This window comes from Molothrus ater, chromosome 3 (genome assembly GCF_012460135.2).
Source record: "Molothrus ater isolate BHLD 08-10-18 breed brown headed cowbird chromosome 3, BPBGC_Mater_1.1, whole genome shotgun sequence".
Classification (NCBI taxonomy): domain Eukaryota; kingdom Metazoa; phylum Chordata; class Aves; order Passeriformes; family Icteridae; genus Molothrus; species Molothrus ater.
This window is the reverse complement of record NC_050480.2, coordinates 6,143,244-6,156,558: the sequence shown is the minus strand read 5'-3', so window position 1 is coordinate 6,156,558 and position 13,315 is coordinate 6,143,244. Positions and strand designations below refer to the sequence as shown.

General features: G+C 54.7%; 1 protein-coding gene across 1 annotated transcript in view; it reads right to left on the bottom strand.

Moving 5' to 3' along the window:
- PTK7 (protein tyrosine kinase 7 (inactive)) overlaps positions 1-13,315 on the bottom strand; it is a 35,194-nt gene that overhangs the window by 4,806 nt on the left and 17,073 nt on the right. Inside the window, 14 exon segments of the mRNA XM_036380743.2 lie at positions 993-1,151; positions 1,154-1,195; positions 1,482-1,609; positions 1,948-2,098; positions 2,331-2,480; positions 2,626-2,745; positions 2,839-2,974; positions 3,348-3,481; positions 3,689-3,955; positions 4,202-4,332; positions 5,277-5,424; positions 6,429-6,619; positions 7,121-7,223; positions 7,739-8,032. Coding sequence (XP_036236636.2) covers positions 993-1,151; positions 1,154-1,195; positions 1,482-1,609; positions 1,948-2,098; positions 2,331-2,480; positions 2,626-2,745; positions 2,839-2,974; positions 3,348-3,481; positions 3,689-3,955; positions 4,202-4,332; positions 5,277-5,424; positions 6,429-6,619; positions 7,121-7,223; positions 7,739-8,032 — 2,154 coding nt within the window.

The following is a 13,315-nucleotide window of genomic DNA, read 5'->3' as shown; positions in this document are numbered from 1 at the left end:
CTGTGGAAGTACCAAAAAGGAGTGTAGACATCTGAGAAGCTGGGTCTGCTTGTAAGAATGAGGATACACCTGGCAGCTAACCTGGTTCCAAATGAAGGGAATAAGAAGAGGCAAACTCTAGCAGAAAAGAAATATAATAAAGACAGGCCAAGATAAAAATCTGAGGCCACCTCAGAAACAATTGAAAGAAATTCTTTCCCAGGAAGGGGATGCTGGCCAGAGCCTGCTGGCACAGGTGAGCTACCTGTGACTTTTCCACTGAAAGATCTCACAGTGGTGGCAGATGCAGAGCACAGAGCTGCTGAGATGCTCCTGCATCCCTGCTCCTAGGAGGTTCCCCACAGCCAGACCTCTCTTCTGGAGGTTTGGCTCTGCTCAAAGTGCCAATGCAAGGAGAAAACCAGGAGGCAAACCTAGCAGTTATGTTTTGCCAGGCCCTCACAGACCTCAGAGCATGTGGTCAGGATGTGGCTGTGTGCTGGAGAACTGGGAGGGAGAACATCTGCATTTATGGGAAGTATGAATGGGGAGATCCAGGGAATTAGGGACAGCAAGCTGAACTGCACCCCACCACTTCCAAGTCCTCACTGGAGATAACAGAGGGAGTTCAGTGACACATCTTCCCTTCAGCACCAGGAGCAGCTGAAGTCTGATTTGAAGAGGCCAGCAGAATACTACTGTTTCATTACATTGCACCAGGGATCCTTCCCTCCCCTGGGACATGTGATCCCACGGGCAGGTGCTGGGATGCAGGAGTGAGACACAACTCAGCAGGCAGAGATGGCACAAGGTGAGGCTGGGATTCAGGTTTCACACTGACTTGCCCATTTCTCACCTGGCAGCAGGTCTCTGCCATCAGCCAAAAACCACAGAGTGAGAGACCATGGGTTAGGAGTCCTCCTATCCCCTGCGAGCTCCCTGCCCCTCAGGCTCTCCTGCACAGGGACAGAGAGCTGTGGTGAAGCCCTGACCCTCAGGCGTACCGGCCTCACCGTTCAGACACTCCATCTCAGGCTCCTCGCCCTCTGGGTGCTTCTTCAGCCTCTTGGCTTTTCTCCTCTTCTTACAGTAGAACATCAGCCCCAGCACAATAATAATGTAGGCAACAGCTGCCCCCACTGAGAGCCCAATGGTCTGGATCATCTTGTAGGTGTGTGGCTGGCAGGTCCCTCATCCTCTTCTGCTGCTGGCTTGTCTGTGGGGCAGAGAGCATCCAGCACATGGGGGTGTGGAGGGATCTCCCAAATCCTGCTCAGGAATGTGCTGGAGGAATGTGAAAAGCCTCCAGCCCCCTACCCACTGCTGTGGCCACCTCCTCACCCAGCCACAGCACAGCTGGGCACATCCCACAGCACACTCTGCTGCATTCCAGCGGGGATGCTGCTGGGACTGCCTGGTAGGCACAACCAGAGCCACAAGCAGGGCCTAGAACTGCCAGGGATTCCAGGAGGTCACGTCCCAACCCTGGGCACCTTCCTTACCTACAACATAGAGGAATGCCTCCCGGTGCTTGATGTTGCAGCTGTTGCCAGCGATGCAGGTGTATTTTCCTGAGTCCTCGGAGGTGACGTCGTAAATCACCAAGGAGCCATTGGGCATGATCTGAATCCTGCCAACCACACACACAGAGCTCTTTGCAAACACCAAAGGGCAGAGGCAGGCCTGGGGTACCTGCAGCCCCACGTCCCCACTGCCATCAGCTTCCATCTCAGGCTGTGCAACACTTAAGAACAGATGACTGAAGCTCAATCACAGCTTGGCAGGCTGTGGCAGTAAGGGAAACCCTGGGGCCAGCAGAGTCCAAGTCCTGGCACGTGGAGTCAATGACGTGCCACCAAGCTACAAACCCAGGACTGCACCACTGGCACCCTCATACTGGGCAGGGATGAGGGGTACTTGGGAATGTCCTGCTGTACCACGTGTCAGTTTGGAATGGAGGCTGTGTACCTGGGCAGGAGCTTGCCGGGATCCAAAATCTTGTCCTTCCCTTTCCACTGGATGTGCGGTACGGGGTCCCCCTCTGCCTGGCACTGGAACATGGCTGTGTGGCCCGGGTACACCGTTGTGGGCTCTGGCTCCAGCTTGAAGGTGACGTAAACTGAAGGCAGAGAGGCCAAAATGAACTCTGTCAGCTCCTGGGAATGGTGCTAAGCTCCCACCAGGGAGCACAGCCAGCACGGTGGCACAGTGGCACGTGCCCTCCCAGGCTGCATGCAAAGCACTGACAAACTGTGAGACAGAGCTCAGGACCAGGCCAGACACTGCTTTCTCTGCCACCCGGGCCAAGCCAGCCCAGCAGGAAACACCCCTGCCTGCCACAGAGCCCTCACCTGCTACCACGAGCTGCACGGTGGCACGGATCTCGCCCTGCGGCCTGTTGGAGGCGATGCACGTGTAGTTCCCTGAGTCGCTCCTGCTCACCTTGTGGAAGGACAGGATGCCAGCATTGTGGCTGACGTGGGATGGCAGGCTGCTCCCATCTGCAGGACACGAGAGCACGGATGCAGCAGTCGTGCAGCACGCACGGGGCCACGCTGCTGCTTCACCCACGCTGGAGGTGGGACAAGGTGAAGCTCCCGTGGCCTCAGGTCAGAAGCAGGCACACCACAACCAAATCCCCCTGACCTGTCTTGGTCCACTGGATGGTGGGTTTTTCCCGGCCCGTGGCCGAGCAGGACACCGTAACCTCCTTATCAAACTCCATGCACTGCAGGGGCTGAGGTGGTGGCGTGAACTTCAGCTTCTCTGCAACAGTCAGAGGCGCTGTTTAGGCTCCCTGGAGCTGGAGGTGTCACCCCTGCAGCCACCAGGGAGGGACGCGAGGGGCTGCCAGCCTACCCAGCACGTGCACGCGCGCGTATCCCTCGATGCTGCCCGCCGGGGTGCTGCTCACACACTTGTACATGGTGCCGTCGTACACCTCCACGTTGTTGATGCGCAGCGTCCCGTTCTCCGAGATCTCAAACCGCGAGTCCTGCCCAGAGCGGGGGAAGGAGCGGGGCACAAGTGACGCTGTCACCAGCCCTAGGGTCAGCCCTGGCTTGTGGCACTGCTGACACTCCACGTGCCACACCGTGCTCCAGATAAACACAGCCCTGCTGAGACCCACGTGGAGAAGCGAGACAAGCTGCGGGGACCTTTTTCTTTGCCCTGCCCCAAAAACACAGGGCTGACTGCCAGCCAACTGTGCACCCACACATCAGGAGGATGGAGCTAGTGCCAGGAAAAAGGCCAAAGTGGGGGTGACAGGGAAGCTGGGCCTAGGAACAAGGTGAGAAACAGCAGCAGCAGAGCAGGTGCCCAGCAGGAGTGCCCACGAGGGGCAGGGGCTCGCCTTGTGGCCTCACCTCAGAAATGGAGATGCCATTGCGGTACCAGGTGACGGTGGGTTTCAGGGAGGCCTTGCTGAGGCAGTGCAGGTATCCTGGCTTGCTCTCCTCCAGCTGGCTGTCCTTGGGCATCTCCACCCATTTGGGTACCGCTGGGCATGAAGGCAAGGCGTTACACAGAGCCACTCACTACCCCTCTGGCCAGCAGCAGTGCAAACACACAGGCAGTGTGCAACCTGCAGCTCAGCCATGAGAGGTGCCTCTCTGTATCAGTGAGGTAATGAGCCACGCTGCCCAGCTCACCCTAACCCCCTACCCAGCCCCTCTTCTGCTCCCACCCTTTTCAGAAAGTTTCCTACTAGCCACAGTGATGCTTAGCTCCTGTTTCTTCTCTCCAGCCTTGTTGGCAGCGTGGCACGTGTAGATCCCTGCATCCATCTCTGTGATACTGGTGAAAATGAGCTGCTCTGCCTCTTGGTACACCCTGCCAGCAGTGGGAACTCGTTCCTGGTTCCTCTCCCACCAGACCTGGGGTGTGGGTATGCCTTGTGGGGCAGTGCAGGACACGCGGTGCCCCTGGTTTGCTGTCAACACCTTCGGGGAGAAGGGCGCCATGTCTTCAATCTCTGAGAGGAACAAGAACAACAGGGCTCAAAGACGGCAACAAGATGTAGCCAACCCACCAACACCATCATTCACAGGGGAGGCACCATTTAAAGGTGAGAGCACACAAACTGTTTGCTGCCCTCATCCAGAGAGCAAGGATGAACCATTGCATGTACTGACCCACTGCTATATTGTCACATAGCTCCAGGGTGACACTGGAACTCTGGGGACTCACTGCCCACCCTGTCACCAGCCCCAGACCTCACCTGCCAGCCGCAGAGTTGCCTTCAGCACGAGAGTCTTCCCCCTCTGCCCGTGGCCAACGCACTTGTAGACACCGGTGCTGCGAGCCCTCACCTGGGTGATCAGCAGGGAGCCATTGGCAAACACGGTGGTCCTGGGCACATGGGGAGAGCAAGGGCTCAGTGGGCACCTCTGCAGGACATGGGCCACAGCCACAGAGCTGAGATGTCCTGCATGAGCCCGTGAAACCAGGAGGGGCCACGCCAAAGCTTCCCACCACACGTGAACAGGATGGTCGGGATACATTCTTCATGGAGGAAATGAGCTCGCAGAAGTTTTTGTCTTGGCGGAAGAGCTGGCTCCCACCAAAAAATGCATCAGCAAGCAGGAGCCAGTTCTGGGAGCACACAGAGCCAGGAGGAGGGGCAGGGGACACAAGGTGGCGCCAGGGGGCTGCCAGGCCGAGGGCAGCCGGCACCCAGACAGCACTGCTTGCTTTCCAGAGTCTGGAAGAGACATCCCAGCTCCGGGATCACTGCCCTGGCCTGCAGACTGCCCCATGCTTAGGCTGTCTGGGGCTCAGAAACACTCCTGGCTCTGGGGATCACCATGCACATGGATGTGGAAGTGCAGGAGAGCCATGGGCCCAGCGATTGCTGTGCAGATGTTGGGGGCTGGGAGGTGTTCCCAAGTCTGGGGATCACCATCTGTTGGAATCAAGTACTGGGACACGTCCCTGACTGTGAATTGCCCCAAGTGGGTGTCTGGAGCTTGAGCTTCCCTGGCTCCACAGAATCACCACATCTGGGTGATTCTCTAATCCCTAACTGTGGGACCATCATGCATGGGCATCTAGAACTGACAGCCCCACAGATTCCTGTGAGGACAAACTGCTCCCTGAGTCCTGTTCAGGTAAATGCCATGCACAAGGACCAAGGCCCTGCTAAACCCAAGCCAGTCAAGCTGAGAAACCAATCCCCATGACCACTCTGATGTTGTGTGCTTGCCCTCCTGTCCAGGCAGGGTTTGACCTCTCTCTTCTGGAACACAGTGCCCCTCTCCTCCCAGCCCTGCCCACATCACTGGGGTCCCTGTTACTTGGATCTGTTGGTGACAGGGTTGTCTTCAAAGAGCCATTCCTGCGTGGGAGGGGGCACAGCTGCAAACTGGCAGTCAAACATGGCCTCTTCGTTCTTGGTCACGATGAGGTCCTGAGGGACGATCACTGCCTGAGGAAAGCTCTCATCTGCAATGGCACAGACCACAGGAGGGTGAGGGGGACAGAGGGGCCTGCAGTGTCCCCACACCAGTGCTCTGGGAAAAGCTAAAAGAAGAGCTGGGTGTGCCCTGCAAGCCCAAAGGAGGCAAACGTGCCAGCACAGCTGGAGTTAGGGACTCAGAGCCTAGGATTGCATGTGGGAGCTGCTCAGAAGGGGAAAACCCCTTCTGTTTCCAGCATGGCCCTGGCCACCCTGGTTCCTAGTGAACAGATCAAAGCTGACACTGGACAGCAAAATTCCCCTGTCCAGTTCCAAATACCCCTCTAATGTCGACAATTCCTGCCCTCCTTAGGACTTTCCTCCAAAGACCAACATGGCATTTACCCACGTGGCAATGACACTAGCAAAACCAGAAGCACCTACAGCCTCCAGGGTGCTCCATTACAAAAGAAGACAGCATAAATCTGCTCCAGAAAGACACAGGGGTGAATTAACACACACAGACAGGGCTGGGCTCCAGCCTGGCTGTGGAGGTGTTCGCAGGATGAGGGAAGAGATGAGAATGTTGACTTTATGTTTCAGAAGGCTTGATTTATTATTTTATGATATATATTACATTAAAACTATACTAAAAGGATAGAAGAAAGGATTTTATCAGAAGACTAGCTAAGAATAGAAAAAGAATGATAACAAAGGCTTGTGACTGACTGAGACAGTCTGGACAGCTAGACTGTGATAGGCCATTAATTAGAAACAATTACATGAGACCAATCACAGATCCACCTGTTGCATTCTACAGCAGCAGAGGATGGTTGTTTACATTTTGTTTCTGAGGCTTCTCAGCTTCTCAGGAGAAAAAATCCTAAGGAAAGGATTTTTCATAAAACACGTCTGTGACACCTGGCCAGGATTCGTTGGGTCTGTCTCTGCCCAGAAGCTTTGCACAGAGGAAAGCCACACAAGGCTGAGGTTCCCCTGCAGCAGAGCAGGCTGTGGGGCAGGGCAGTGTGACAGCTGGGACACAACTCACCGATGACATTGAGCGTGAAGTTGTTGTGGCTGCAGACGGAGCCGACGGCGCTGCGGGCGCAGCAGGAGTAGAGCCCGTTGTCATCGGGGCTGGCGCTCGGCAGGGTCAGTGTCCGCTCCTTGTTGCTGACAGAGTAGGAGCTGTGGCTCTCCGAGAGGGGGACACCGTCCCGGAACCACTGCCACATGGGGCTGCAAGACAGGGGCGAGCGGGTGAGCACGGGCACGGCGCCGCCAGGGCTGCCCCGGGAGCGGGTGTGCGGAGGAGACAGCCCAGAGATGGCCCAGTGCCCTGGCTCTCCGTCCCGCTGCCGGCCCCGACACAGACACGAAGCCATGAGACATGCAGCCAAGGTGGACGGGACACGACTGGGAAGCGACGGAGAGTGACTGCAGCACACCAAGCAGCTCAGCAGCTGGGCTGTGACAGCCCATCCTTACTGTGCTCCTCGCTAGGCGGCTCTGGGGAAGCCGTCTGCCTTCTCCCGCGGCGCTCAGCACAGGCTCAATCCTGCCCTTGGCCTTCCCTGACTCTACTGAACTCTTGCGGGAGAGAGGAGGGGAGTGGGGGAGGAGCAGAAAGAAAAAAGGTGGCGGGGAAGAGGGAGGGGGATAGAGAGAGAGAAAGAGAGACCACACAGCCAAGGTGCAGGGGCCCCTGGCAGGGTCCACTCCTCAGGAGGCAACCCTTACCGTGGGTGGCCATCGATGTGACACCGCAGCACCACTGTGGAGGAGGGCTGGATCTCAGCTACGCTGGCCGGCTGCTTCAGAACCACACTGCCTGTCTCAATCCCTGTGGGATCAAAGAATACCAACACAGCTGGCTCTCCAAACGTACAGAGCCCAAGTGCTGGTTATTGGTGACTCACCGATAACCAGAGGAGGCAGCAAGGGCACAAGCATGCTTAGAGATACACATGCCCTCAAGGCAGCGTGGAGTAAAGAGACACCCACACTGCAGAGATCTCTCCTTGCCCTACGTAGCTGTTCTTTGAGGGTTAAGGTGAGTTCTGAAAGGATCTGCAGTGCCCAGGACACACTTGCTGCAGTAATGTCCCAGTTTCATATGCACAAACAGGAAAGGGGACAGCATCTCTGACAGCCTCAGGGACACCAGAAGACACAAGAGGACTACAGGGCAGGATGGACACGGCAGCTGGAGAGGAATCCGACTTGAGCAGCCCAAGCCATCCGATCCCTGTCTGACCCACACAAGCATTAGCAAACAGCCTGGAAAAACTATTTCCAGCCTCTGGCCCTCCCAAGAGAATGCTTTTCCCTGTGCCTTGCGGGCAGCCCCACACTCACACTTGATGTTGAAGGAGGCGTTGGCGGTGCGCGCCTCCTCCCCGGTGAGCACGTTCCTCGCCAGGCACTGGAAGAGCCCGGCGTCCCGGTGCCGATCCACGGCGGCAAACTGGAGGTTGCTGCCCTCCTTGAAGCGCTGCTCCGTGTCCTGGACGGGAATTCCGTCCTGCAGCCACTGGAACTCCACGTCCGCCGGCTCCTTCACCTCGCAGCGGAGGATGGCGCTGCGGCCGTGCAGGGCATCCTGCGAGTACGGCTCTTTGGTGAAAAGGATGCTCGCCTGCGTGCCCACGGCTGCAAGGCAGAAAAGGGAGGGCATGCTCAGAGCAAGGGAAGGAGAAGAGTGGATCAGGTAAGCACGTGCTGTTCTCAAGGGTGTCCAGACAGTCAGAGCCATGTTAGGAGAAACAGAGCTCAAAGCACATCATTCAGAGTTTGAACAGATCTGTGCTTGGATGCCAGCACAACTGCTTTAAGCCTGTCTGCAGCAATCACTGGAACAGGGCTGCCTGAGCTTGCCACAGCCAAGGAGGGCTCTCTGCTCCCTGGGGACACAGGCATGAAGAGGGAGTTCCCATGACCCACTACTGAGTATCACACTTCCAGCCTGAACAGAAAGATGTCTTGCAATGTATGAGCCTGGAAGGCAGTCACCAAAGCCCTGGAGAGCAAGCAGCTTCCTGGGCACTTGCAATGTTTCTTTGAGTGCTTCTTGTCCAGTTTTTTGGGATGTGTCCTAAGTTCCAGCCTTGCACCACGATTGTCCCTAATTAGAAACACGCACAGACTGTTTCTAGGTTTTCCTCAAAGTCCCTCTCATCAGGACTATGTCTCTGACTCACCTCCACAGCCCCAGCAATCACGCAGAGAAACACTGGTGTGGAACAAGGATTATCTATGTGAATAAACACAGCATCTGCTGGAACACAGCACAATAGGATGCAACAGGGACACCACAAACTCGCGTCGGTGACTCAGCCCGCTCGCTCGCAAGCAGAAGCGGAAACAACAAAAACAACAAACTGCAACAGCTGTCCTGGGGTCTGGTAGTGGCCTGAGGGGCTGGAGGCATCTCTCTACAGAGATGGAAACCCCCTAAAGCCCTCCTTGACACACTAATGCCCATCCAAGAGCGCTTCCCTGGGCAGTGCCTGGCATGGCTGCTGAGGGAACCTCTCACACATTCCCAGATCTGGCTGCTGGCTGCCCCCAGCCAGCCCTGCAGGCGCTCTGCTCTGGTTACCAGCTGGAAAAGCAAGGGAAGCAAACAAAAGGCAATTCAGCACATGAGGATGGCTCTTGGACTCTGTCAGCAGCACCATGCTCTGCAGGGAAAGGGGCCAAGCCAGGCACATTTTGAGCTTCTTAGAATGAAGACGAACAAGAGCAGGGTCAAAACAGTGTGTTCCCACCACTGCAGGAGAAACAGCTTCAGAAAGTGTTTGCCTGGATAAGTTACGTGAGCAGTATCAAAGTCCAGCTGAAAGGCAGCTCCTCTTTGGACACTCAGCCACATCCTCCTTCCCAGCATTTGTATAAAAGCCTGGTGAAGGGATAGGATTTAACAACACACCTCAGTCAGACAGAGCTAGGGATAAGGAATCTTTTTCCAAAAGAGATGTTTTGAAGACCATCAAATTCCAGGAAGCCACAAGAGCCCTTCCCATGCTGGAAAGCCTTTGGAGCATCTACACAGTGCAGGGGCCAAGGCAATGCTGCTCATGGGCACTCATTTCCTACAGGGCTGGTCTGTGCTCCCCCACTCACAGCAGCAGCAGCAAGGCACTGACACAGGCACTCCAACAGGGCTTCACACCTGTCCCAAACACATCAGCTAGGAGCAGGGGCTGGATTTTGCAGTGACCCTTCTGCCACTCAATTCCCAACTGAATTTCCTCTGATCCCAGAGCTATGAACTCCGAATTTGGCTGTCCTGACTTCTGCAACAGAACAGCCAGCTCCATGCATTTCTCAGGAACCTGTTGATGGTCCCGTTTCCCTGGGTCTCGTACTGAGCCAAGTCCCATCAGCATGCTGTGCTCCAAGGGTCAGCACGTCCAGTGAAGTCTCCATGGGCAGCTGCCATGCACCTCCCCTAAAGGCAGGAACTATCCATCAGTCTGTGACAGCTGGCTCATGAAGCCGAGATGAAAACACGCCTCAAGGTGATACAACGTGCAGGAACATGTGTCACATCAGATCTGTCCCAACCAGAGCACTCAGCACGGCAGCAGCCACCCAACCTCACTCAAACACAGCCATGTGCTCCATAGCCTAAAAGCTCCAGAACATCAGGAGCTGAGCTCACACCAGAACTGCTGCTGGGTCAAAGGGGCAGGAGGAAAGGGGAACAGAGCACTCAAACCCACTCAGGTTTGAACCTACAGGATCCAGGTCTGTTATTTTCCCCAGACATGCCTCAGGCATATTTCCATCAAATCACACCTGTATGGGACAAAGCAGGTGCCAAGTGGCAGGGCACACAAAGCTCGTGCAGGAGGATGGATTTGTTCTGCTCTTGCAGTGTCAGCCTACTGGAGTAGGATCATGCCAGTGCTGGAGTTTGTGATGAGACACCTCTCTCTGAAGGTGCAGACCATTAGGGTATTAAGATGTTATATTTTAAATTACATAGAAGTGATTTCTAGCATGAAATCATCAGCATTACCAATGTAACACTGAAGAGCAACAGAGCTGCTTTCAGCCCATCACTGACAGCACAAGTGCACTTTACTCAGCACTGATCACTGAGAGCTTTGGCTGCCTCATCAGATGCATCCTGCTGCTCCAGCATGCCCCATGGCCAGGCAGGAGGACATGGCTCTGTGGACAGAGGACATGATGGTGGCTTGGCACAAGTCCCACATGGGAAGCAGGGATTTTACCAGGTGTCAGGAAACACTGGGATCCAGCTCCCTGGTGAAACAGGAGGAATTATTCATGCTGTTGTTTTCCATGCTGGGGAAATGGACACAACCATTTCAGCTCAAGCAAGATGCCTGTGATGAACAGCTCATGAGCACAAGTGTCAAGGCAAAATGGGATAAAAAAAATGTAAAGCGCAGCAAGAGCCACCAGCCTGTGTTTTGTTTGACAATAGCAATCCAAGGTGCCACTGGTGAACTGGCTACACATACTGGAAACCATTGTCCCAACCATGCATCACATCTGGGCTGCAAGGAAAGACCAGGAGCAGCTAGATGTGGTCCAGAAGAATCCTACTTGAGTTTTGGGGTGGAAGACATCAGAAGCCCAGAGGAGGACACAGCTTTTCACAGTACTTCAATCCAGAGCACCGGGGCCCAGTGTTGGGAGATGGGAACTGCCTGGAAGAGCTGCACAACCCTGGCCCAGGAAAGGGCCGCAGTCAGCAGGGTCTGTGCATCCCCCCTCCACCTCCTGGGCTTTTGGGACAAAGGCTCAAGGAAGCTGTCCAAGGAGAGGGCTGCTGTGTGGGATGCCATTATGCTGGAGTTTGGGTAAAACCTGTACAAAGCCAACAATCTGCACCGCTGCTGAGTAAAGAAAATTTGTTTGTTCCTCTCAGCAGCTGCAGGACCTCCCAGCTCTCCTGTGTGGCAGAGCCATGGCCGTGTGTGGCTCACCCACTGGAGGCTACCCCAGAGGAGAGAGCAAAGGCAACCCCAGCTCACACTGGACACCTTCCCAAAAGCTTCTGCTGTGGTTTCATGAGCTCATCTGGGCTGGGACACATTGCTGGGAGCTGCTGAACGAAGCAAAACGCTTCCCTTAGTGAGAGTCACTTCAAAAACGATCCAGCAATGCCACATCAGCCTTAGCAAGACAGAGGAAGAGCAGAGCTCTCCCCCAGCCACACAGCTGGGCCAGCCATGGTCCTGCAAAGCCCACGCCAGCACGGAGCAGTCCCAAATGTGTGTGCTGGCAAACATCCGGCCCCTGCACATGCATGTGACACCAGCCACCCCTGGCTGGGAGAAAAAGAAACCCTCCACACATGTTTCTGGACTAAAACTGTCTCAACTGTGCCTACAGAAAGCTTTCCAGGAAAGATCTTCAGCCAGATTAGATAAACATGTTTGAAATGCAGCTCGCTTGAAAACACCCAGTGGTGTGCTACCCAAAGGATACTCAATTGAAATGCAAAACCCTCCTGTTGAGGTAATAGATAAAGGTTAAGTGAATTGTGCAGGGAGGTTCAATTGGTACCTACAGGTCCTCAGGGTATCATCCCCACACACCACAAAGCAAATCATCTGCAGGGAGGGGGGCCATGGACTAGTAGAATGCACAAGGATGCAGAGAAGAGCTCAGATCCCATCCTGGCTGTGAGATCATCCTTCTGGCAAAGATCTGAGTGCAGGAACACAGCATCCTTCAGGCAGTGGTACCCTCTGCTCAAACTAATTTCATTTTTTTAGGGAGGCAAATAGCAGCTTTACCCCAGGAAAAATAGTGACACTAATACACCTGCATTACCAGTCCTAGTTTCTAACAAGTGTCTCTCAATTCACTTTTTTGTCTTGGGGTGTCCCCAGGTATTGAATTTGCAGGCAGTCCTGACGAGGGGAGAGAGAATGATGAGGAGGACTCCATCTTAGCAGAAGGCTAATTAATTACTTTATTATACCATATTATTCTATACATCTAAAACTGAACCTGCCAAGCAACTCAACTCTGCACACAACTCGTGACTGTCACCCAACAGTCCCAACACACACACACACACACTTGGCCCTGACAGGCCAAGGAAACAAAACACCATCACTGTGGGTAAACAATCTCCATATTGCATTCTCCTTTTGCACAAACACAGGCACAGCAAATGATAAGAATTGTGTTTTCTTTCTCTGAGGTTCAGAGAATGTGAAACCCAGAAATATTCTTGGGAAGAACTGTGCCTTGCTTTTCTCTGTGAGGAGAAATTTGGGGCTGCAACCAGGACTCGGCCATTGCTGGACTCCAGCCTGAGCACATGCAGAGCATTTCAGGGTGACAAAATCAACAAAGCCATATCCAGGACAGACTTCTGAGCAACTCTATGAAGTCAGTCACTGCTGTCTGAAGCTCTGCAGAGTAAGTTTTCAATCCTGTGGGATTGGCAGGAAGCAAAGAACTCTCCACACCTCTGGTAAAGGACACCCAGCCCCATGGTAGCCACTCCCTTCAAAGGCTGCCACAGCATTAATGCAGTGATGTGGCAGCAGACTCAGCACGGACTGGGAATGTCTTTGGGACTATTCTCCAGAGCCAGAAGTGCTAACTAGAATTCACTGCTTTAATGCCTCAGTGCCAGCTCCACAGGCTCACCTGGGGACACTCCAGCACCCAGCACCACCTGGGTGCTGCAGAGCAACCCTGCAAGCTGAGAGAGCAGGCAGCACATCTCCTGCCCTGCCTGCCAGGCCAGGCTGCCTACATCTTGAAACAATCCAAAAATCCCGGTCTCCTTGCCTCACGACATCGCTTGGGAATGCGGCCTCAACCACAAAGCCTTCAGCTGCTGCACAGCCCCAGATTCCTGCTGAGTGCACAGGCACCTCTCTCACCTACAGCCCTGCTGGGGAAAGCACAATGCAGTGCTCCATATGCCCACTC